Source organism: Oncorhynchus tshawytscha, linkage group LG31 (assembly GCF_018296145.1).
Source record: "Oncorhynchus tshawytscha isolate Ot180627B linkage group LG31, Otsh_v2.0, whole genome shotgun sequence".
NCBI classification, from domain to species: Eukaryota; Metazoa; Chordata; class Actinopteri; order Salmoniformes; family Salmonidae; genus Oncorhynchus; species Oncorhynchus tshawytscha.
This window is the reverse complement of record NC_056459.1, coordinates 39,001,307-39,026,051: the sequence shown is the minus strand read 5'-3', so window position 1 is coordinate 39,026,051 and position 24,745 is coordinate 39,001,307. Positions and strand designations below refer to the sequence as shown.

Sequence of the window (24,745 nt, the reverse complement as noted above, 5' to 3'; positions counted from 1 at the left end):
ACTGGTTTTCTGATCCCTACCCTTTTATTTAAAAGTATCTGTGACCAACAGAACTGTATTCTCCATCATGTGAAAGCTATAGATAGATTAGGGTCAAATTAATTGTTTTCAATTGACTAATTTCCTTGAGTTAACAGTAACTCAGTAAAATATTTGCATTATATATAAATTGAACAGTTTGCTCCGTCCAGTGAAAAATTGTCATGTTACTGTAGCGTAGCAAAATGCTACGAGGGTCATTTGTTTTGAATCTAAATAGCAATTCATCTCATTCTGTTTCCATCCTTGACATTTCAGTAAAGGACCAAAAAATGAAATCTGATCTAATCTGAGACCAGGAGGAGAGAACATGCTGTGTAGGCTGAGGATTGTTGGCAAGGACACCAACTTGAAGAAAAAGCTTTTTAGCCGAGTCTCGTGACATGTCCTCTTTCTTCCTTAAAAAAAAAAATCAAAAATTGGCCAATCGAATTCTGACAGAAGGCAGTGAGACGGGAACAGATGTCTCCTAAACTAACCTTTGTCATGGAAATTGATAAGCATTTTGACTTGATAATTTGTGCAACGTCACTCCCTAGGTGTTTAAACGATGTCATTAGAAGCCTCTCTGGTGAAGAAAAACAAGCCTTTTATTCCAGAACGTATTTATTTCAATGTCCAGGACTAAAAACAGACTTGAGGGAAATCATCATCGTCATCACATGTAAGACTTCTGAAATTAAAACCAAACACATTTTGAAATTAAAAAATGAGAGCCAACGCCTATTAGCATTTAAACACTGGGATAAGATATACACAGCTGCTGTCCAAAATGACACCATTCCCTATATAGTGCACTCCTTTTCACCAGTTTTATGGTCTCCGGTCTAAAGTAGTGCACTAAAATAGGGAGCCATTTAGGACATTCAACATTTCCATTCTGAGGGTGTGTTAGGCGTGAGGTGACCAAGGCAACATTGAAACCTTCCTGTCCTCAGCTCAAGGCACTACAATAAAAGGTGAGCCAGCCGTCTCTGATCCTACCGTCAGTGGCCATGCAGAGACTGTGCTTGCTACCGATCCAATATTAGAGCAACCTTTTTAACTGTCCGTTAGGAAAGTTAACCTCTTCAGTCTCTAGCCTCTGCTGGGACCACTTTCATTTTTAATTTTACCTTTATTTTACTAGGCAAGTCAGTTAAGAAAAAATTCTTATTTTCAATGACGGTCTAGGAACAGTGGGTTAACTGCCTGTTCAGGGGCAGAACGACAGATTTGTACCTTGTCAGCTCGGGGATTCGAACTTGCAACCTTTCGGTTACTAGTCCAACGCTCTAACCACTAGGCTACGCTGCCACCCCGCACTACACGCAAACATGTTCCCGTCTCATATTGGTTCCTGGTCAAAAGCAGTGCACTACAGGGATCAATTTGGGACACGACCCTTAAGTCTCAGGAGCTAAAGGATAAAGCTGCAGTAGATTCCCCAGTGATCACTGGTGTAGCGACCACAGTCCAGCTTCTCTAAACCCACCAGGGCCATGTGGTCTGGGGTCATCCGGGACCCGGGGCCCTCCTTGGCCGGTCGGAGGTAGACGCGGTCAAAACGACACCTGCTGACATACGGTACACTCTTGTTGCTGTTGGCCTTGGTGTCCCAGGTGTACCTGCAGTGCTCCTGCTTCCCCAGCTGCTCCCACACATCACACACCCCACCGGGCAGACCTCCAACCTTGGTCACCTGAGACAGAAATAAAGTTATCAAGGATTGACAGATTCCTATCTGAGATATTGATACTCTTAATGATCGGCTATGAAAAGCCAACTGACATTTACTCCTGAGGGGCTGGCCTGTTGCACCCTCTACAACCACTGTGATTATTATTATTTGACCCTACTGGTCATTTATGAACATTTGAACATCTTGGCCATGTTCTGTTATAATCTCCACCCGGCACAGCCAGAAGAGGACTGGCCACCCCCTCAGAACCTGGTTCCTCTCTGGTTCCTCTCTAGGTTTATAATCTCCACCCGGCTCAGCCAGAAGAGGACTGGCCACCCCACATAGCCTGGTTCCTCTCTAGGTTTCTTCCTAGGTTCTGGCCTTTCCAGGGAGTTTTTCCTAGCCACCGTGCTTCTACACCTGCATTGCTTGCTGTTTGGGGTTTTAGGCTGGGTTTCTGTACAGCACTTTGAGATATCAGCTGATGTACGAAGGGCTATATAAATAAATGTGATGAGAAAGAATGGTTTCAGGATAACACAGAGAGAGACCTAACCTCGGCGTCCCTCAGGTTAGTGTCCCCTCCAAATAGAACAGTCACGTTAGTGGGAGCCTCCCTCATCCTCTTCAGCACCACACTCAGCTGTTTCATCCTCTCCTCTGCCTGTCCCTTACAGCTCTCAAAGTGGGATGTCATCACGCACAGCTCCTGGTCCCTGAACGTCACCTGAGGCCGAATGGACACGCACAGCGACAGCGCTACGATAAGCTGTGTAGTAATAAAGACAATGACCCGTTTAGACTCCTGGGTTTAAAATCAGTGTGGACCTACTTGAGCAACGAGCAGATTCCTCATCATCTGAGTGGTCGGGTAACTGATGATGTCACTATTCAGGAGTTTGACTCTGGACTTCTTCAGCATCAAACCAGTGAAGTACCCCTCCTCGCCTCCTGACATTGAGGAAGTAAAATGTGTTTGTCATGGCATAATTTATTTATATATTTCACACAGAGATTCTACAAAACATTAGGGACAACTTCCTAATAGTGAGTTGCATCCCCTTTTGTCCTCAGAACAGCCTCAAATCGTCTGGGGATGGACTCTACAAGGTGTCCAAAGCGCTCCACAGGGATGCTCATGTTCATTCCAATGCCCCACCATAATTTGCAAATAAATTCATTAAAAATCCTACAATGTGTCTGTCATAGTTGAAGTGTACCTATGATGAAAATTACAGGCGTCTCTCATCTTTATAAGTGGGAGAACTTGCACAATTGGTGGCTGACTAAATACTGTTTTGCCCCACTGTATATCTCACTGGTCATCCCCAAAGCTAACACCTCCTTTGGCCGCCTTTCCTTCCAGTTCTCTGCTGACAGTGACTGGAGCGAATGGCAGAAATCGCTGCAGCCATTTAGCAGATACTTATTCAAAGCAACATTACATTCCTCAGCGGGAATCGAACCCATTACCTTGGCATAAAAACACATAAGACACTGGTTCTGTTTCAACATCCTAACTGGCCCAGCAAGCAGCCAAGTGGTTAGTGTTGGGCCAACAACTGAAAGGTTGCTGGATCGAATCTCCAAGCTGACAAGGTAAAACATCTGTCGTTCTGCCCCTGAGCGAGGCAGTTAACCCACTGTTCCCCTGAGCGAGGCAGTTAACCCACTGTTCCCCTGAGCGAGGCAGTTAACCCACTGTTCCCCTGAGCGAGGCAGTTAACCCACTGTTCCCCTGAGCGAGGCAGTTAACCCACTGTTCCCCTGAGCGAGGCAGTTAACCCACTGTTCCCCTGAGCGAGGCAGTTAACCCACTGTTCCCCTGAGCGAGGCAGTTAACCCACTGTTCCCCTGAACGAGGCAGTTAACCCACTGTTCCCCTGAACGAGGCAGTTAACCCACTGTTCTCCTGGACGAGGCAGTTAACCCACTGTTCCCCTGAGCAAGGCAGTTAACCCGCTGTTCCCCGGGCGCCGAAGACGTGGATGTTGATCAAGGCAGCAACCCTCCCCTCTCTGATTCAGAGGGGTTGGGTTAAATGCAGAAGACACATTTAAGTTGAACAACTGACAAGGTATCCCCCCTTTCCGTAACTAATTGCGCATCCTAAGTATTATGCTACTATGGGAATGTAGGTGTTATCTTGATATGGTAAAACTGTCACACCATACCCTCAATGATGGTGTAGCTGACGGCTCGCTTCTTGAGGTACTGAACATACGGTTCAATGAGTTCCTGCAGAAACACCACGTCAGGGGTGTACCTTAAAGGAGAAGAGAGAACGACGTTAAAGTATGTTAACAGACCCATCATATCCACAACTAGTGTCCATTTCAAATGCAAAAGACATTTCTGTGAATTTTGTCCCATAATGTAGGTTTTATCTGCCTGAGTATGGTAAAACTGAGACATACCCTTGAGTTTATAGGAAGGATGATAGCCATGCATTGAACATAGGTTCAATGAGTTCCATAAACCAGAAAAACCAGAGCCCTAAGCCGGCTGTTCCCTAAAAGGAGAAGAGAGAACGTTCGTTAAAGTATGTTAACAGACCCATCATATCCACAACTAGTGTCCATTTCAAATGCAAAAGACATTTCTGTGAATTTTGTCCCATAATACCCCCGTGACGTTTTGGATCTGCCTGAAGTGTAGGCTATCCCAGAGACATGTCCTTGAGTTTATAGGAAGGATGTTAGCCATGCATTTCACATAGGTTGTGTGTATTCTACATAAACCAAAAAACCAGAGCCCTAAGCCGGCTGTTCCCTAAAACCGCCGGGGCCGGCTGTTCCCTAAAACCGCCGGGGCCGGCTGTTCCCTAAAACCGCCGGGGCCGGCTGTTCCCTAAAACCGCCGGGGCCGGCTGTTCCCTAAAACCGGGGCCGGCTGTTCCTAAAACGGCTGTTCCCTAAAACCGCCGGGGCCGGCTGTTCCCTAAAACCGCGGGGCCGGCTGGCGGGGCCGGCTGTTCCCTAAAACCGCCGGGCCGGCTGTTCCCTAAAACCGCCGGGGCCGGCTGTTCCCTAAAACCGCCGGGGCCGGCTGTTCCCTAAAACCGCCGGGGCCGGCTGTTCCCTAAAACCGCCGGGGCCGGCTGTTCCCTAAAACCGCCGGGGCCGGCAGTTCCCTAAAACCGCCGGGGCCGGCAGTTCCCTAAAACCGCCGGGGCCGGCTGTTCCCTAAAACCGCAGGCCGGCTGTTCCCTAAAACCGCAGGCCGGCTGTTCCCTAAACCCGCAGGCCGGCTGTTCCCTAAACCCGCAGGCCGGCTGTTCCCTAAACCCGCAGGCCGGCTGTAAACCCGCAGGCCGGCTGTTCCCTAAACCCGCAGGCCGGCTGTTCCCTAAACCCGCAGGCCAGCTGTTCCCTAAACCCGCAGGCCAGCTGTTCCCTAAACCCGCAGGCCAGCTGTTCCCTAAACTAGAGGTCCCTGATATGAAAATGGGGCGGCGGGAGAATTTCCAAAATCCAGAAGAAAAAATATTTATCTTTGTATCTCAAAATGTGCACCCTAATCCCTATATAGTGCACTACATATAGGGAATAGGGTTCCATAGGGCTCAGGTCTAAAGTAGTGCACTATATAGGGAATAGGTTGTCATTTGGGATGCAGTCAAGTAACCCAGAGAAAAGTCCTTGGGTTAAGAGTGAGGATGTTAAGGAAAGTATTTGACGTGGTCCCATAATGGCTGACTAAAGACAGTTAACGAACAGCGACTCACAGGGCCAGATAGGAACAGAGGCCCCTAGCACGCTCTCCCAGGTTCACGGTGTCCAGACCATCTACATTCCAAGAGATCAGCGACAGTTTGCCGCCATCCTGCTCCTCAGAGCCCGAGGTTTTAACTTTAGCTTTGGGTTCCACTGACTTGGAGGAGTTGGTTGACTTGGCGCTGCTGCTGGAACAGGCAGGCTCTTCTGTGGTCAGGTCAATGCTGCAGGATTTGCAAGGACAGATTAGGGCAGTGTTTCCCAGTCCTGAGGGCCCAAAGGGGGTGCACATTTCGGTTTTTGCACTAGCAATAACACACTTGATTCAACTCATCATCAAGCCTTTTGAGGGTAATTGCTAAGGCAGTAACTAAAACCCCTTTGGGCCCTCAGGACTGGGAAACACTGGATTACAGAAAAGATATAGACCAGCATTGTAAATAACTTGCCTAGTTATATAAAGGTTAAAGAGGCTCACAGTTTATTTTACACTTACCAAAATTACTAAATAAACATGGATATTGTAGACAGGCCAACGCATTAATATATATCACGATACATACCAGTCCATTTTCCCTTGTGGTTTGTCCAATTTCTGTCTTTTAACTTTAGGGGGGCTAATGTCCTTCTTTGGTGAATCTTCCACTGTAAAAACTGCCTCCATGTCAGCCTCGAAAAATGAGTTCAGAGCTCTCTGAAAGGTAACACAACATACATGCAGTATAGAGAAGGTTAATGGTTTTTTTTCTCTCTCTTCTCCAGACCTTAAAACTAAAGTGATAGTTAATTACGTGAAGTTAAAATGTCCAAGGCGTTGGATTCCATAGAAATAAGACGCCCTAACGTTGGGATGAGCAGCTACCGGAAGTGTTGAATCCAATGTGCTGCTATAGCATTAGTTAGCCTAGCATGCTGATGAACCAACAGCAGTATTGAAATTCTCCATTTCTCAGTTGGTGGTCTAATTAAGAGTGCACGGTCATCTCCCAACCCTGGGTTGAGACATATCTCACGGCGTAGCCTCGATGCGACTACAGATGGAAAAACTTATTTTACATTATATATTAGAAACTGTTTTTAAGGCAATATCATTTCTGACCAACTTTTATGTTGAATTGGACTCTTCTGTCATTGCAGACAGAGAAAAAAGGGTCTGTGTTCCAAAGTTGTGTAGTCCTCCAATGTTAACTAATCAAATGGACTGATTGAAGCAGGATCATTAGCTATACCTCCATTTCCCAGTCATTTTCAGCAAGGTAACATTGAGCCACGGCGCTATCGGATCCTGTTACGGACACAAACTCATCACACAGACCAGTCCTCGTTTCTTCTAAAGTCGACACGGACTTGGAGATATTACTCATGGTTTTATCAATTTTATAGCGACACGTAATCTTGTTTTAGAAGCGAAGCAAAAGCATTTTTACTTCTTATTTGAGGTTTAACAGCAGTTGACAGCCAATGAATGTTGCATTACCGCCACCTACCTGACTGGAGTACAACTTCCTTATTACTTTACTTGAATTTTTAAAAATAAATTAAAAATACCATCTAGCCCTACACTCACTAAAAACCCACCACCCTACTCCACTATTTACATCTATTTAGTCCTACCTCAGGCCAACAGCCTGAAAGGATGGGACACCATCACGAAACACACCCTGTAACTCTTCTGCCATCCTGTCTCACATACCTCTCTGCAGCTGCCACCACATCCTCAATTGTCTGTGACTTCCATTTCATCCCTGCAGTACAGTTGATAACCATTGTTATAAATGCTAGAAAGCCCAATCTTACTGAATCATATATCACTTGTTGGTTTATCCCTCTGTACTGGTACAGATCTACTACTCACATCAGTCCTCTCAGGATCCCTCCCTCTTCTTCCTCTTTCTTCACTGCCTCAGCATATGACAACTTCTGCACTACTCTAACCCTGGAAACCTCAACCTGCCTCTCTCGCACGGGACATTTCTGATCCCCAGGCCCCTTGGGCACCCCTACAGTTAACACATACTACTACTTTCCCCAATACTACACATTCCTCCGTCTCATGCCCTTCTGCACACTTCTCACACCTTGGAATGCTGATCAACAGTGAACAGAGCATGGCAGGCACGGTAATCTGGCAGTTACATCTCAATTGTATTTCCTGGATTCCTGATCTCCCTCGTCTCCATGTCAAAGCTTACCGCAGCAGAATAGCTGAGGTTTCTCTACATTTTGGAGAAATGGGCAAGGAGAGAGAGAGAGAGTACACCAGGAATCAAGGAAATACAATTGAGATGTAACTGACAGATTACCGTGCCTGCCATGCTCTGTTCACTGTTGATCAAGGGATAATGAATGACTGGTTGTCAGGTCCCCAGTCAGACATGAACACCACCTGAGTTTTATAGTTAAATTACAGGAGCTAGCTGATACATGGGAGAATAGCCTGGTCTCAGGTCTGTTTGTGCAGTTTGGTATGACAAGTAGCACGATGGCACAAAACAGACTCCTACCCAGGCTTGATAAAACCTGTAGAATGAATGGAAGCCATTTATACAGAACTTTGTTGTAGCCCTTTAGCTCTACAACTGTCGCTCCACACTGGGTGAAAGATTAAAGAGTAACCTGTCATCTAAAACAATGACTGGAAAAGCTCACTTGGCTGGATCTGAAAATGGCAGTCTAGGGCTCCGGTCAAAAGATAGTACTCAATATAGGGTGATATTTGTGACACAGCCACTGAATGGAACAACGGTTTCCCGACAGGTACATGAATGCTGCCGAGGTGGGTGAGGACGTGCTGATCACAGCCAGAGTGTTGAAGCTGTGGACGGACCCCTGGCATTCGCTACTGTCGACCTCACTGGCAAAGCCTCTGGGAAAACTCATCGCACAAAAGACACTCAAAAGCACCTTGGTAGCTACTTGATGTAGGGTGGGTGCTTTCCCAAAACGCTGACCTTCGGTGAGTTTTGCATTTCCCCACTAAAGGTTAGGATTGGGGGAGCGGAAGCTGAACCTTAGATCATGTTGCTAGGGGGAAACTTCACCCCGGAGCCACTGTCAGCCAATCAGGAATTGTCACACTGCTACTGTGGCACTGTGTTAGTGAGCAAGTCTGTGGAGGGAGGAAGAAAGATTATTATTTTGTGTATCTAATTGTGCCGTAAATATATATCTACACACTTTGTTTACACAATCAAAAACACCAGGAAATACTTTACGTTGGCATTGTATTGGGATATGTTCAGCAGTGTTGTTTTCTAAATTAATCTCAAAATAAAGAATCAACTCAGGAGAACACGTTGACCTGCCTTCAGGAGAACACGTTGACCTGCCTTCAGGAGAACACGTTGACCTGCCTTCAGGAGAACACGTTGACCTGCCTTCAGGAGAACACGTTGACCTGCCTTCAGGAGAACACGTTGACCTGCCTTCAGGAGAACACGTTGACCTGCCTTCAGGTTGACCTGCCTTCAGGAGAACACATTGACCTGCCTTCAGGAAAACACGTTGACCTGCCTTCAGGTTGACCTGCCTTCAGGAGAACACGTTGACCTGCCTTCAGGGGAACACGTTGACCTGCCTTCAGGAGAACACATTGACCTGCCTTCAGGAGAACACATTGACCTGCCTTCAGAGAACACATTGACCTGCCTTCAGGGAACACATTGACCTGCCTTCAGGGGAACACATTGACCTGCCTTCAGGGGAACACATTGACCTGCCTTCAGGGAACACATTGACCTGCCTTCAGGTTGACCTGCCTTCAGGTTGACCTGCCTTCAGGAGACCTGCCTTCAGGTTGACCTGTGACCTGCCTTCAGGTTGACCTGCCTTCAGGAGAACAGGTTGACCTGCCTTCAGGTTGACCTGCCTTCAGGAGAACACATTGACCTGCCTTCAGGTTGACCTGCCTTCAGGAGAACAGGTTGACCTGCCTTCAGGAGAACAGGTTGACCTGCCTTCAGGAGAACACATTGACCTGCCTTCAGGAGAACACATTGACCTGCCTTCAGGAGAACACATTGACCTGCCTTCAGGTTGACCTGCCTTCAGGAGAACACATTGACCTGCCTTCAGAGAACACATTGACCTGCCTTCAGGAGAACACATTGACCTGCCTTCAGGAGAACACATTGACCTGCCTTCAGGTTGACCTGCCTTCAGGTTGACCTGCCTTCAGTTGGTTGACCTGCCTTCAGGAGAACACATTGACCTGCCTTCAGGAGAACACATTGACCTGCCTTCAGGAGAACACGTTGACCTGCCTTCAGGAGAACACATTGACCTGCTTTCAGGTTGACCTGCCTTCAGGTTGACCTGCCTTCAGGTTGACCTGCCTTCAGGTTGACCTGCCTTCAGGTTGACCTGCCTTCAGGAGAACACATTGACCTGCCTTCAGGAGAACACGTTGACCTGCCTTCAGGAGAACACGTTGACCTGCCTTCAGGAGAACACGTTGACCTGCCTTCAGGAGAACACGTTGACCTGCCTTCAGGAGAACACATTGACCTGCCTTCAGGAGAACACATTGACCTGCCTTCAGGGAACACATTGACCTGCCTTCAGGGGAACACATTGACCTGCCTTCAGGAGAACACATTGACCTGCCTTCAGGAGAACACATTGACCTGCCTTCAGGTTGACCTGCCTTCAGGAGAACACATTGACCTGCCTTCAGGTTGACCTGCCTTCAGGAGAACACATTGACCTGCCTTCAGGTTGACCTGCCTTCAGGAGAACACGTTGACCTGCCTTCAGGAGAACACGTTGACCTGCCTTCAGGAGAACACGTTGACCTGCCTTCAGGAGAACACGTTGACCTGCCTTCAGGAGAACACGTTGACCTGCCTTCAGGAGAACACGTTGACCTGCCTTCAGGAGAACACGTTGACCTGCCTTCAGGAGAACACGTTGACCTGCCTTCAGGAGAACACGTTGACCTGCCTTCAGGAGAACACATTGACCTGCCTTCAGGAGAACACATTGACCTGCCTTCAGGTTGACCTGCCTTCAGGTTGACCTGCCTTCAGGTTGACCTGCCTTCAGGTTGACCTGCCTTCAGGTTGACCTGCCTTCAGGTTGACCTGCCTTCATTGACCTGCCTTCAGGTTGACCTGCCTTCAGGAGAACACGTTGACCTGCCTTCAGGTTGACCTGCCTTCAGGAGAACACGTTGACCTGCCTTCAGGTTGACCTGCCTTCAGGAGAACACGTTGACCTGCCTTCAGGTTGACCTGCCTTCAGGAGAACACATTGACCTGCCTTCAGGAGAACACGTTGACCTGCCTTCAGGAGAACACGTTGACCTGCCTTCAGGAGAACACGTTGACCTGCCTTCAGGAGAACACGTTGACCTGCCTTCAGGAGAACACGTTGACCTGCCTTCAGGAGAACACGTTGACCTGCCTTCAGGAGAACACATTGACCTGCCTTCAGGAGAACACATTGACCTGCCTTCAGGTTGACCTGCCTTCAGGTTGACCTGCCTTCAGGTTGACCTGCCTTCAGGTTGACCTGCCTTCATTGACCTGCCTTCAGGTTGACCTGCCTTCAGGAGAACACATTGACCTGCCTTCAGGAGAACACGTTGACCTGCCTTCAGGAGAACACGTTGACCTGCCTTCAGGAGAACACGTTGACCTGCCTTCAGGAGAACACATTGACCTGCCTTCAGGAGAACACATTGACCTGCCTTCAGGAGAACACATTGACCTGCCTTCAGGAGAACACATTGACCTGCCTTCAGGGGAACACATTGACCTGCCTTCAGGGGAACACATTGACCTGCCTTCAGGAGAACACATTGACCTGCCTTCAGGTTGACCTGCCTTCAGGAGAACACATTGACCTGCCTTCAGGTTGACCTGCCTTCAGGAGAACACATTGACCTGCCTTCAGGTTGACCTGCCTTCAGGAGAACACGTTGACCTGCCTTCAGGTTGACCTGCCTTCAGGAGAACACGTTGACCTGCCTTCAGGAGAACACGTTGACCTGCCTTCAGGAGAACACGTTGACCTGCCTTCAGGAGAACACGTTGACCTGCCTTCAGGAGAACACGTTGACCTGCCTTCAGGAGAACACGTTGACCTGCCTTCAGGAGAACACGTTGACCTGCCTTCAGGAGAACACGTTGACCTGCCTTCAGGAGAACACGTTGACCTGCCTTCAGGAGAACACATTGACCTGCCTTCAGGAGAACACATTGACCTGCCTTCAGGAGAACACATTGACCTGCCTTCAGGAGAACACATTGACCTGCCTTCAGGAGAACACATTGACCTGCCTTCAGGAGAACACATTGACCTGCCTTCAGGAGAACACATTGACCTGCCTTCAGGTTGACCTGCCTTCAGGTTGACCTGCCTTCAGGTTGACCTGCCTTCAGGTTGACCTGCCTTCAGGAGAACACGTTGACCTGCCTTCAGGTTGACCTGCCTTCAGGAGAACAGGTTGACCTGCCTTCAGGAGAACACGTTGACCTGCCTTCAGGAGAACACGTTGACCTGCCTTCAGGAGAACACGTTGACCTGCCTTCAGGTTGACCTGCCTTCAGGAGAACACGTTGACCTGCCTTCAGGTTGACCTGCCTTCAGGAGAACACGTTGACCTGCCTTCAGGTTGACCTGCCTTCAGGAGAACATTTGACCTGCCTTCAGGAGAACACGTTGACCTGCCTTCAGGAGAACACGTTGACCTGCCTTCAGGAGAACACGTTGACCTGCCTTCAGGAGAACACGTTGACCTGCCTTCAGGAGAACACGTTGACCTGCCTTCAGGAGAACACGTTGACCTGCCTTCAGGAGAACATGACCTTCAGGAGAACACGTTGACCTGCCTTCAGGAGAACACGTTGACCTGCCTTCAGGAGAACACGTTGACCTGCCTTCAGGAGAACACGTTGACCTGCCTTCAGGGGAACACGTTGACCTGCCTTCAGGGGAACACGTTGACCTGCCTTCAGGAGAACACATTGACCTGCCTTCAGGTTGACCTGCCTTCAGGTTGACCTGCCTTCAGGTTGACCTGCCTTCAGGTTGACCTGCCTTCAGGTTGACCTGCCTTCAGGAGAACACATTGACCTGCCTTCAGGAGAACACATTGACCTGCCTTCAGGAGAACACATTGACCTGCCTTCAGGAGAACACATTGACCTGCCTTCAGGAGAACACATTGACCTGCCTTCAGGAGAACACATTGACCTGCCTTCAGGAGAACACATTGACCTGCCTTCAGGAGAACACATTGACCTGCCTTCAGGAGAACACATTGACCTGCCTTCAGGGGAACACATTGACCTGCCTTCAGGGGAACACGTTGACCTGCCTTCAGGGGAACACGTTGACCTGCCTTCAGGAGAACACATTGACCTGCCTTCAGGTTGACCTGCCTTCAGGTTGACCTGCCTTCAGGTTGACCTGCCTTCAGGTTGACCTGCCTTCAGGTTGACCTGCCTTCAGGTTGACCTGCCTTCAGGTTGACCTGCCTTCAGGTTGACCTGCCTTCAGGTTGACCTGCCTTCAGGTTGACCTGCCTTCAGGAGAACACATTGACCTGCCTTCAGGAGAACACATTGACCTGCCTTCAGGAGAACACATTGACCTGCCTTCAGGAGAACACATTGACCTGCCTTCAGGAGAACACATTGACCTGCCTTCAGGAGAACACATTGACCTGCCTTCAGGAGAACACATTGACCTGCCTTCAGGAGAACACATTGACCTGCCTTCAGGAGAACACATTGACCTGCCTTCAGGAGAACACATTGACCTGCCTTCAGGAGAACACATTGACCTGCCTTCAGGAGAACACATTGACCTGCCTTCAGGAGAACACATTGACCTGCCTTCAGGAGAACACATTGACCTGCCTTCAGGGGAACACATTGACCTGCCTTCAGGGGAACACATTGACCTGCCTTCAGGGGAACACATTGACCTGCCTTCAGGTTGACCTGCCTTCAGGAGAACACATTGACCTGCCTTCAGGAGAACACATTGACCTGCCTTCAGGAGAACACATTGACCTGCCTTCAGGGGAACACATTGACCTGCCTTCAGGGGAACACATTGACCTGCCTTCAGGGGAACACATTGACCTGCCTTCAGGGGAACACATTGACCTGCCTTCAGGGGAACACATTGACCTGCCTTCAGGGGAACACATTGACCTGCCTTCAGGGGAACACGTTGACCTGCCTTCAGGAGAACACGTTGACCTGCCTTCAGGGGAACACATTGAATCAAAAGAAAAAACTAAATTAAATGTACCGACTAAACCTTATTTCCCCCGGCAAAGCAAGCTTGCAAAACATTATTATTATTATTATTTTATTTTTAAACACACCCATTTTATAAGCACCGCATCAATTAGTACTCTTAGGATACTGTTGTTTGTCAAATTAAGGAACATAAATCTGGAGATCACATTCATTTCAACTCAACAACCTGTTCCATTGTTAGGTACATGATCTTTTTAACACTAGTTCCAGCATTCACCCTTGCCAACCCACTTGGGGGGGAAAAAACATCAGATTTCAGTAGCTTGCGTGTTAACAAGCTTGTGTCGTTCTAGAACCCCTCTGGGCATCTTTCCTCTTTAAAAACACATCATAGATGTCGTTCTAGAACCCCCTCTGGGCATCTTTTCGTCTTTAAAAACACATCATAGATGTCGTTCTAGAACCCCCTCTGGGCATCTTTTCCTCTTTAAAACACATCATAGATGTCATTCTAGAACCCCCCCTGGGCATCTTTTCCTCTTTAAAAACACATCATAGATGTCGTTCTAGAACCCCCTCTGGGCATCTTTTCCTCTTTAATAACACATCATAGATGTCGTTCTAGAACCCCCTCTGGGCATCTTTTCCTCTTTAATAACACATCATAGATGTCGTTCTAGAACCCCCTCTGGGCATCTTTTCCTCTTTAATAACACATCATAGATGTCGTTCTAGAACCCCCTCTGGGCATCTTTTCCTCTTTAAAAACACATCATAGATGTCGTTCTAGAACCCCCTCTGGGCATCTTTTCCTCTTTAATAACACATCATAGATGTCGTTCTAGAACCCCCTCTGGGCATCTTTTCCTCTTTAATAACACATCATAGATGTCGTTCTAGAACCCCCTCTGGGCATCTTTTCCTCTTTAATAACACATCATAGATGTCGTTCTAGAACCCCCCCTGGGCATCTTTTCCTCTTTAAAAACACATCATAGATGTCGTTCTAGAACCCCCCTGGGCATCTTTTCCTCTTTAATAACACATCATAGATGTCGTTCTAGAACCCCCTCTGGGCATCTTTTCCTCTTTAATAACACATCATAGATGTCGTTCTAGAACCCCCTCTGGGCATCTTTTCCTCTTTAAAAACACATCATAGATGTCGTTCTAGAACCCCCTCTGGGCATCTTTTCCTCTTTAATAACACATCATAGATGTCGTTCTAGAACCCCTCTGGGCATCTTTTCCTCTTTAATAACACATCATAGATGTCGTTCTAGAACCCCCTCTGGGCATCTTTTCCTCTTTAATAACACATCATAGATGTCGTTCTAGAACCCCCCTGGGCATCTTTTCCTCTTTAAAAACACATCATAGATGTCGTTCTAGAACCCCCTGGGCATCTTTTCCTCTTTAATAACACATCATAGATGTCGTTCTAGAACCCCCTCTGGGCATCTTTTCCTCTTTAAAAACACATCATAGATGTCGTTCTAGAACCCCCTCTGGGCATCTTTTCCTCTTTAAAAACACATCATAGATGTCGTTCTAGAACCCCCTCTGGGCATCTTTTCCTCTTTAATAACACATCATAGATGTTGTTCTAGAACCCCCCCTGGGCATCTTTTCCTCTTTAATAACACATCATAGATGTCGTTCTAGAACCCCCCTGGGCATCTTTTCCTCTTTAAAAACACATCATCAGAAGCGTTTACAATCTTTTTGACCTGGGTTACAATGTGTCCAGCAGAGACTGAACGTCATGAAAGCCTGCGTGGCTTTTGTTCCTGCTTGGTAGCAACATAAAGAGTTCCTTCAGTCACTGGACTGGTCTGTTGACAGTGCAGCTCCATGGGGGGGAATACCCAACCACTCAAAATCAATGTTTGTGTAGGTTCAAAATAAACAAGATGGAGGATAAAAGGGAAAACCAAGCCGAAACTGGTCGGAGGAGGAAGCTTGGTAAGGAAAAACAAATGTGCTTCAGGAGGACGGAAATGAATGAATGAACAAGGGTTTAAACAAAAAGGGAGATCCAAGCACCAGTTCAATTCTATTCAAAAGGAAGGATGTGTGGTGGATGAGAGAGAGACATCAACTTGCTTCAGTGGCTTGTGGGTCAATCTTCCTTGTGTTGTGGGTGAAAGCCATGGAGGCCGGCTGGCCCTAGTCAGGCATGTACGGGAGGAGATGGTCTTCGATGTCGCCAACGCCCCAGCACGTTAGCTGGTCCTGGGGCAGGTACAGGCAAAGGCTGCACAACTTAAAAACGGTGGCCTTGGTTTTAGGAGTCTGACAGGGGAGAGAAGGAATGACAAGAGAAAAGATGGAAGAGACAGTTTAGACCACAGAAATAAAATCTATTAACAATTAGTAATTACACTAATATATTATATTTCTGTGGGTTAGACATCATTGCCCCATGACAGGAAGAATGATTCTCTACCACCTACGTTAGAGCTCTTAGCTTTACCAAAGCCATTGTGTGACTAGTGCAGTGGTGAAAGGTTAGCATTGCAGGGAGTCTGCCACAAAGTGAAGGAATGTTAGCCGGGAGCTACACGTGGCCTGGAGCTACACGTCTACACGTGGCCTGGAGCTACACGTGGCCTGGAGCTACACGTGGCCTGGAGCTACACGTCTCCACGTGGCCTGGAGCTACACGTCTCCACGTGGCCTGGAGCTACACGTCTCCACGTGGCCTGGAGCTACACGTCTCCACGTGGCCTGGAGCTACACGTCTCCACGTGGCCTGGAGCTACACGTCTCCACGTGGCCTGGAGCTACACGTCTCCACGTGGCCTGGAGCTACACGTCTCCACGTGGCCTGGAGCTACACGTCTCCACGTGGCCTGGAGCTACACGTCTCCACGTGGCCTGGAGCTACACGTCTCCACGTGGCCTGGAGCTATACGTCTCCACGTGGCCTGGAGCTACACGTCTCCGGGAGCTACACGTCTCCGGGAGCCACACGTCGCCTGGAGCCACACGTCGCCTGGAGCCACACGTCGCCTGGAGCCACACGTCTACACGTCGCCTGGAGCCACACGAGCTACACGTCGCCGGGAGCCACACGTCTCCGGGAGCCACACGTCTCCGGGAGCCACACGTCTCCGGGAGCCACACGTCGCCTGGAGCCACACGTCGCCTGGAGCCACACGTCTACACGTCGCCTGGAGCCACACGTCTACACGTCGCCTGGAGCTACACGTCGCCTGGAGCCACACGTTTGGAGCTACACGTGGCCTGGAGCTACACGTGGCCTGGAGCTACACGTGGCCTGGAGCTACACGTGGCCTGGAGCTACACGTGGCCTGGAGCTACACGTGGCCTGGAGCTACACGTGGCCTGGAGCTACACGTGGCCTGGAGCTACACGTGGCCTGGAGCTACACGTGGCCTGGAGCTACACGTCTCCTGGAGCAACTGTTTAACCCTGTAGAAATAAAAAAGGTACTACGCCGTGGTTTAGCAACATTGTCTGAATGACCTAATTGAATCAATGGCTCCCAACGGAGTACTACAACTCAATAGGCGATTAGCTTCCCCAAAGCCATTGTGTGGCTGCACTTGGTTGAGTGGCATTATGTTAGAATTAAGGGGGGAGTCTGAAGTCAGACACAAACACACACGAACACAAATGAGTGGTCAGTCTGCTTCTCTACGTCCCAAAAAGATGGCACCCTATTCCCTAAAGAGATGGCACCCTATTCCCTAAACAGATGGCACCCTATTCCCTACATTGCATCCCCCTTTTTCAACCAAACATAATGATGGTCATTATGATCAAACAATTATATTTTTGTTCCATCAGACCAGAGGACATTTCTCCAAAAAGTACGATCTTTGTCCCCATGTGCAGTTGCAAACCGTAGTCTGTCTTTTTTATGGCGGTTTTGGAGCAGTGGCTTCTTCCTTGCTGAGGGACCTTTCAGGTTACATTGATATAGGACTCATTTTACTGTGGATATAGATACTTTTGTACCTGTTTCCTCCAGCATCTTCACAAGGTCCTTTGCTGTTGTTCTGGGATTGATTTGCACTTTTCAAATTCATCTCTAGAGACAGAATGTGTCTCCTTCCTGAGTGGTATGACGGCTGTGTGGTCCCATGGTGTTTATACTTGCATACTATTGTTTGTACAGATGAATGTGGTACCTTCAGGCATTTGGAAATTGCTCCCAAGGATGAACCAGTCTTGTGGAGGACTACCATTTGTTTTCCGAGGTCTTGGCTGATTTCTTTTGATTTTCCCATGATGTCAAGCAGAGGCACTGAGTTTGAAGGTAGGCCTTGAAATACATCCACAGGTGCACCTTCAATTGACTCAAATGATGTCAATCAGCCTATCAGAAGCTTCTAAAGCCATGACATCATTTTCTGGAATATTCCAAGCTGTTTAAAAGGCACAGTCAACTTAGTATGAACTTAATGTGAACTTCTGACCCACTGGAATTGTGGTACAGTGAATTAAAAGTGAAATAATCTGTCTAAACAATTGTTGGAAAATGACTTGTGTCATGAACAAAGTAGATGTCTAACTGACTTGCCAAAACTATAGTTTGTTAACAAGAAGTTTGTGGAGTGGTTGAAAAACAAGTTTTAATGACTCCAACATAAGTGGATGTCAACTTCCGACTTCAACTATATGTAAATAAGTTCTCTTCGCTTTTACTCAAGTATGACAATTGGGTACTTTTTCCACCACTGTGTGTGAGTGATCAGATGATGGAGTGTTTGTGTGAGTGATCAGACGATGGAGATGATGGAGTGAGTGTTTGTGTGAGTGATCAGATGATGGAGATGATGGAGTGAGTGTGGCAGGTGATCAGGCCTACCATCATCATGTCGTCAGCAATCTTGATGGTGTTGTAATCGTGCACGGCCACGCAATTGTGGGTGAACAGAGTACAGGAGGGGACTAAGGGGCCCCCCAGTTGAGGGTCAGGGTGGCAGATGTGTTGTTACCTATCCTTATCTCCTGGGGGCAGCCCGTCAGGAAGTCCAGGATCCAGTTGCAGAGGGAGGTGTTTAGTCCCAGGGTCCTTAGCGTAGTAATGAGCTTTGACGGCATTATGGTGTTGAACACTGAGCTGTAGTTAATGAACAACATTCTCACATAGGTGTTCCTTTTGTCCAGGTGGGAGAGGTCCAGTGTGGAGTGCAATAGAGATTGTATCATCTGTGGATCTCTTGGGGATGGTATACAAATTGGGAGTGGATCTAGGGTGTCTAGGATGGTGGACTAATTGTGTGCCATAACCAGCCACTCAAAGTACTTCCTGATTACAGAAGTGAGTGCTACAGGAAGTTAGTCATTGGCATGAAGCGTTAGAAGTTCTTGAGGGACAGGAATGATAGTGGGCATCGTAAAACACGTTCAGATCGTTCACGTTATATCCCAAATGTGGGATTTCGTAACGTAATACATCGGATAATTATCCCCGAGGTCGCAAAAAGACAAATTAACACACGGAATGAAATGTAAAAGGCTTTGAAAATAAAAACGCTCAGTGCGCCGGTGCCACAGCACAACTCAATGCTATTTTCCAGATTTTTTTGGACAACTTTTCCTCTGGCCTCCATTGATTTAGATTGGGTTTAGTCCCAGGGTCCTTAGCGTAGTGATGAGCTTTGACGGCACTATGGTGTTGAACGCTGAGCTGTAGTCAATGAACAGCATTCTCACACAAAGGGTTGAAACTCTTGACGGTGAGGGTTGGACCATTGGTTTTCTTATAGGAGTATCTACACAATTAACATTTTGCCTATTGGTCGAAAGATACACCCTATTGACCAGAGCCCCATGGGTAGTAAGCTCAGCGGTGTGAACGGACTGACCTGTAAGAGCTGTCGGTCCATAAAGAGGAAGACCGACTGAGTTGGGTTGTTCATAACCATTCCAGCCTTGTCCCTCCGGCCGACAGCATGCAACAACTGCTTCTCGTAGTCTCCATGATGAAACTCAAACTTGGCCTGTGGATAAACAAAACACAAATACATTTGGGATACAACACTTCGTAAAAATGTACTTTGTGTGACGTAAAAAACAGCTCAAGTTCAATAGGCCCTACTACGTTCACCATGACTGGCCATCAACGTAACAGTACAGAATATTAGTTGAATATAATTTGATTTCAGGGGCATATTCACGATGAACACACAAAACAGCTAATGAACCAAAACAAGGAAGGACTACCTGATTTTATCCAATAAACACTCTCTCTCAAACCTTTTTCCTAGTGTGATCTAGTGAATAGGACCCAGATGTGTAGCCATTTGGTGAAGGAAGCTAAACGTTTTACCTGAACAGGCCTGAAGGGTTCATTCTCAGCCCCCTTCCATCTGGAGAACAAGAGACAGACTATCTTCTCTATGTCGTTGCGCGGCCACAGGATGAAGTCCATCTCTTGGGTGCATCCTATGACATCCTGCAACAACAACCGAGGAACAACACATTATGTCTGTGAGCATCAATAAACACATTATGTCTGTGAGCATCAATAAACAACAGGTCACTGTCAGTGTTTACCCAAGGACAATGGACAATGTGGGCCTGCTGGCTGAAAGGCCCCAGTGTGGGCCCGCTGGCTGAAACACTAAAATGTGGGCCTGCTGGCTGAAAGGCCCCAGTGTGGGCCCGCTGGCTGAAACACTAAAATGTGGGTCTGCTGGCTGAAAGGCCCCAGTGTGGGCCCGCTGGCTGAAACACTAAAATGTGGGCCTGCTGGCTGAAAGGCCCCAGTGTGGGCCCGCTGGCTGAAACACTAAAATGTGGGCCTGCTGGCTGAAAGGCCCCAGTGTGGGTCTGCTGGCTGAAAGGCCCCAGTGTGGGTCTGCTGGCTGAAAGGCCCCAGTGTGGGCCCGCTGGCTGAAACACTAAAATGTGGGCCTGCTGGCTGAAAGGCCCCAGTGTGGGCCCGCTGGCTGAAACACTAAAATGTGGGCCTGCTGGCTGAAAGGCCCCAGTGTGGGTCTGCTGGCTGAAAGGCCCCAGTGTGGGTCTGCTGGCTGAAAGGCCCCAGTGTGGGTCTGCTGGCTGAAAGGCCCCAGTGTGGGTCTGCTGGCTGAAAGGCCCCAGTGTGGGCCCGCTGGCTGAAACACTAAAATGTGGGCCTGCTGGCTGAAAGGCCCCAGTGTGGGCCCGCTGGCTGAAACACTAAAATGTGGGCCTGCTGGCTGAAAGGCCCCAGTGTGGGTCTGCTGGCTGAAAGGCCCCAGTGTGGGCCTGCTGGCTGAAAGGCCCCAGTGTCTGGCTGAAACACTAAAATGTGGGCCTGCTGGCTGAAAGGATGAAACACTAAAATGTGGGCCTGCTGGCTGAAAGGCCCCAGTGTGGGTCTGCTGGCTGAAAGGCCCCAGTGTGGGCCCGCTGGCTGAAACACTAAAATGTGGGCCTGCTGGCTGAAAGGCCCCAGTGTGGGCCTGCTGGCTGAAACACTAAAATGTGGGCCTGCTGGCTGAAAGGCCCCAGTGTGGGTCTGCTGGCTGAAAGGCCCCAGTGTGGGTCTGCTGGCTGAAAGGCCCCAGTGTGGGCCCGCTGGCTGAAACACTAAAATGTGGGCCTGCTGGCTGAAAGGCCCCAGTGTGGGTCTGCTGGCTGAAAGGCCCCAGTGTGGGTCTGCTGGCTGAAAGGCCCCAGTGTGGGTCTGCTGGCTGAAAGGCCCCAGTGTGGGCCCGCTGGCTGAAACACTAAAATGTGGGCCTGCTGGCTGAAAGGCCCCAGTGTGGGTCTACTAGCTGAAAGGCCCCAGTGTGGGTCTGCTGGCTAAAAGGCCCCAGTGTGGGTCTGCTGAGCTGAAAGGCCCCAGTGTGGGTCTGCTGGCTGAAAGGCCCCAGTGTGGGTCTGCTAGCTGAAAGGCCCCAGTGTGGGTCTACTAGCTGAAAGGCCCCAGTGTGGGTCTGCTGGCTGAAAGGCCCCAGTGTGGGTCTACTAGCTGAAAGGCCCCAGTGTGGGTCTACTAGCTGAAAGGCCCCAGTGTGGGTCTACTAGCTGAAAGGCCCCAGTGTGGGTCTGCTGGCTGAAAGGCCCCAGTGTGGGTCTACTAGCTGAAAGGCCCCAGTGTGGGTCTACTAGCTGAAAGGCCCCAGTGTGGGTCTACTAGCTGAAAGGCCCCAGTGTGGGTCTGCTGGCTGAAAGGCCCCAGTGTGGGTCATACTAGATAGAAATTAGGAACCTTCATTGTTGACATTTCCTTAACAACAATAAAGAGGAATGCCCAACTCTCTCTGTGGGTGTGGTTTTTAGGTTATCAAAAATGAAAGGAATGCAGTTTTTGACTTACCCTGCGCATTGATTGGTAGCGTGGGGCGTGCAACTGCACAACATCTTTCTGCAGAAGTTCCATGGAACTCTGGAGGGAGTAGCTGGAAGCCTGCACACCTTTCAGGATATTGTCTTCATAGTTGTTGGTCATCACTGGTACCACTTCAGCTACCTCGAACAGCGCAGACTTCTTCTTCTGCCATAGGAAGGAGCAGAAAGAGAGGGAATGGATGAGAATAACAGTACAGACTTCTGCCATAGGAAGGAGCAGAGAAACAGGGAAGAGACATTAAGATCAACGGGCAGACAAGTCGATCACACCAGAGAAGTTACTAGCTAAAGAACGGTTGTCCCAAATGGCACCCTATTCCCTATATAGTGCACTACTTTTGGGCAGGGCCCTATGGCACCCTATTCCCTATGTAGTGCACTACTTTTGGGCAGGGCCCTATGGCACCCTATGTAGTGCACTACTTTTGGGCAGGGCCCTATGGCACCCTATTCCCTATGTAGTGCACTACTTTTGGGCAGGGCCCATAGGGTACTTCTCTATAATACTTACTTTGTCTTTGAAAACAAAGGCTATGTAGATCTTGAAGTCAAACTGGTCAGCCAAGGATTCCCTTTTCTTCTGAATCTGAGCACGGAGTCGATTCCTAGTTTGGTTTCTTCTCGAGATTGGGTCTCCCATTATTAGATTTTGATGCTAGTGTCTTCTCTTTTACAGAATATTTTGCCTATACTTTCGAGTTGTCTATTTTGCTTTTGAGATGTAGCTACTACCCCTTTCAGAAACGAGAAATCAAATGATTCTCTTTTGAAATGCCTACTAACTGAAGGAGGAATTCATGAAATATCAAACTATGTAAGTTGTACATGGGTTCTTAATATTTCGCTACATTTGTTTCATGAGTTATTCAAGAAGCCATGTGATTAAAAGCATGACATTCGAATACAGGCCAAATTAACCTTGAATTCAACACGTCATTGGCCTAGTGATAACATGAACAAATCGTATTTAGGTGCACCTTTCTCCTTCCTGTTGATGACAACAAACTACTAACAGAAAGAATAGCTATTTCAACAACAAACATAGACACTACTTCTCACTACTGAAATACAAGGCTACTACTCAAAACTAGCAGACACAATTCATACTGTCGTCTTGTCAAACTCAAAGCTTCGTCCATGACTGTTTGTGTTCAGACCGCGTTATGAGCGTTCTACTGGCAGACTGGGGGGGGGTACAGACAACCATCATGGAAAGTAATACCAGATGTTGGCACCAGGTTTGAGTTTACAACATTGACGTTTACCAAAATAACTATTGAACTGACCCGTTTACTGGGAACTCGTTTACTTCCATTGAACTGGCGGGGCCTTGTTTACTGGGCCTCGTTTACTGCCATTGAACTGGCCCGGGGCCTCGTTTACTTCCATTGAACTGGCCCGGGGCCTCGTTTACTGCCATTGAACTGGCCCGGGGCCTCGTTTACTGCCATTGAACTGGCCCGGGGCCTTGTTTACTGCCATTGAACTGGCCCGGGGCCTCGTTTACTGCCATTGAACTGGCCCGGGGCCTTGTTTACTGCCATTGAACTGGCCCGGGGCCTTGTTTACTGCCATTGAACTGGCCCGGGGCCTTGTTTACTTCCATTGAACTGGCCCGGGGCCTTGTTTACTGCCATTGAACTGGCCCGGGGCCTTGTTTACTGCCTTTGTCTTTACTCATCATGACAGCATTTTTTGGGGGGCTGACTAGCTAACATGAGCTATCTAGTCTGCATACACTAACTAGTTAGTGGATTAACTAGTTAGCTACATATGTTTGTTACTTGGAGTAATTGAGGCATGTATGTGGTGCGGTTAGCCAGCCAGCTGAGAGACATCTAACCATTTTACATTTCCAACTGGTTTGCTATTTAATATCGGAACAGATTTAACGGTTGTATCCTGTCATTTTACATGAACATTTCCTTCCAATATCATCATGATGTTAAGGATTCCCGTCGAGAGAACCAACTTGATTTTATTTACCCGACACCAATAAACGCAGTCATAAATATCTTTCACACGCTGATTTTTGTGGGGAGGTGTTAGCTATTTATCTGCGTTTTCTCTTCAGTCGTCACAACCACCAAAACTAACCCTTTGCATGCCATGTCAAGATAAATGGACAAACCAACTGAAATCCTCCGTTCTTTCAGAGGACACGCGACGTGGGTTGTCTCCTGGTGGACCCATATTGAACGATGTTTGTTGTTGTGGTTGTAAAAAACGGCTTTTGTTCAGTTTCTTGTTAGTCTTCGGCCCGGTGTGGTTGAATAATCTACCCAAAATGTCTGAACTGCGTCAGACGGCCACAGAGATATTACCGGAGACGGAGACGGAGACGGAGACGGAGAGAGAGAGAGAGAGAGAGAGAGAGAGAGAGGCCCAACACGGCGGAGAATATATCTCCCTCCAGCAGGTGGCGTCTTTTCGTTGTTTCAAGCAAGGACTTTTTATATGGAGGTTTAATAACGAGAGAATGTTGAATTTGATTGACAATTATTTATTTTTTTAAGATTAATGGCATATTTGACTACGTGAGTTTTATTTGATCAATTATAAGTTTTGTAGTGCTTAAAAGTTGTTTACAAGCATAGAACAAAAAATAATGACTATAAATGGGTTTAGAAGCTCAAACTCAGACTGGTACACTCACAATGGTCATTAGTAAGACCTGGAGTAATGATGAGTACTAGGGAAGGACCATTGGTAAGGTCTGGAGTATTAAAGAGTACAAATAGCTTTAAAAAGCAGGCAAAGTTCTTTCATTTGAACAAGGTTGTCTAATAGAA

General features: G+C 48.1%; 2 protein-coding genes across 5 annotated transcripts; both read right to left on the bottom strand.

The window, feature by feature from the left end:
• Positions 1–627: 627 nt before the first annotated feature.
• On the bottom strand, positions 628–8,458 carry tdp2b (tyrosyl-DNA phosphodiesterase 2b). Of its 3 annotated transcripts, none has more exons than XM_042309856.1 (7): positions 8,370–8,458; positions 5,982–6,112; positions 5,430–5,642; positions 3,877–3,968; positions 2,535–2,653; positions 2,259–2,429; positions 628–1,720 (listed from the first exon to the last, which is right to left on the bottom strand). In XM_042309856.1, the coding sequence occupies exons 1-7, from the start codon at positions 8,385–8,387 to the stop codon at positions 1,439–1,441; spliced, it is 1,026 nt and encodes a 341-aa protein (XP_042165790.1). In that variant the 5' UTR covers positions 8,388–8,458; the 3' UTR covers positions 628–1,438. The 3 variants fall into 3 exon arrangements, with proteins under 3 accessions (XP_042165790.1, XP_042165788.1, XP_042165791.1); XM_042309854.1 differs by lacking the exon at positions 8,370–8,458 and adding an exon at positions 6,648–7,051; XM_042309857.1 differs by lacking the exon at positions 8,370–8,458 and adding an exon at positions 6,210–7,047.
• Positions 8,443–23,236, bottom strand: LOC112229380 (uncharacterized protein C6orf62 homolog). Of its 2 annotated transcripts, none has more exons than XM_042309858.1 (5): positions 22,465–23,236; positions 21,922–22,098; positions 19,942–20,067; positions 19,478–19,612; positions 8,443–8,527 (listed from the first exon to the last, which is right to left on the bottom strand). In XM_042309858.1, exons 1-5 carry the CDS (start codon positions 22,591–22,593, stop codon positions 8,456–8,458), a joined length of 639 nt encoding a protein of 212 aa, XP_042165792.1. In that variant the 5' UTR covers positions 22,594–23,236; the 3' UTR covers positions 8,443–8,455. The 2 variants fall into 2 exon arrangements, with proteins under 2 accessions (XP_042165792.1, XP_024250971.1); XM_024395203.2 differs by lacking the exon at positions 8,443–8,527 and adding an exon at positions 13,726–15,929.
• Between the last annotated feature and the right edge of the window lie 1,509 nt (positions 23,237–24,745).

Bases quoted from the DNA above. Each gene is read 5' to 3' on its own strand.
- LOC112229380 (XM_024395203.2), bottom strand. From the start codon at position 22,593: ATGGGAGACCCAATCTCGAGAAGAAACCAAACTAGGAATCGACTCCGT. The intron at 22,099-22,464 runs GTAAGTATTATA...TTCCTATGGCAG, and splicing joins CCTTTGTTTTCAAAGACAAA to AAGAAGAAGTCTGCGCTGTT. The intron at 19,613-19,941 runs GTAAAACGTTTA...GTTTATCCACAG, and splicing joins AACCCTTCAGGCCTGTTCAG to GCCAAGTTTGAGTTTCATCA.
- tdp2b (XM_042309854.1), bottom strand. From the start codon at position 6,782: ATGAGTAATATCTCCAAGTCCGTGTCGACTTTAGAAGAAACGAGGACT. The intron at 6,113-6,647 runs GTATAGCTAATG...GTTACCTTTCAG, and splicing joins AAAATGACTGGGAAATGGAG to AGAGCTCTGAACTCATTTTT. The intron at 1,721-2,258 runs GTTAGGTCTCTC...TTTCTGTCTCAG, and splicing joins CTAACCTGAGGGACGCCGAG to GTGACCAAGGTTGGAGGTCT.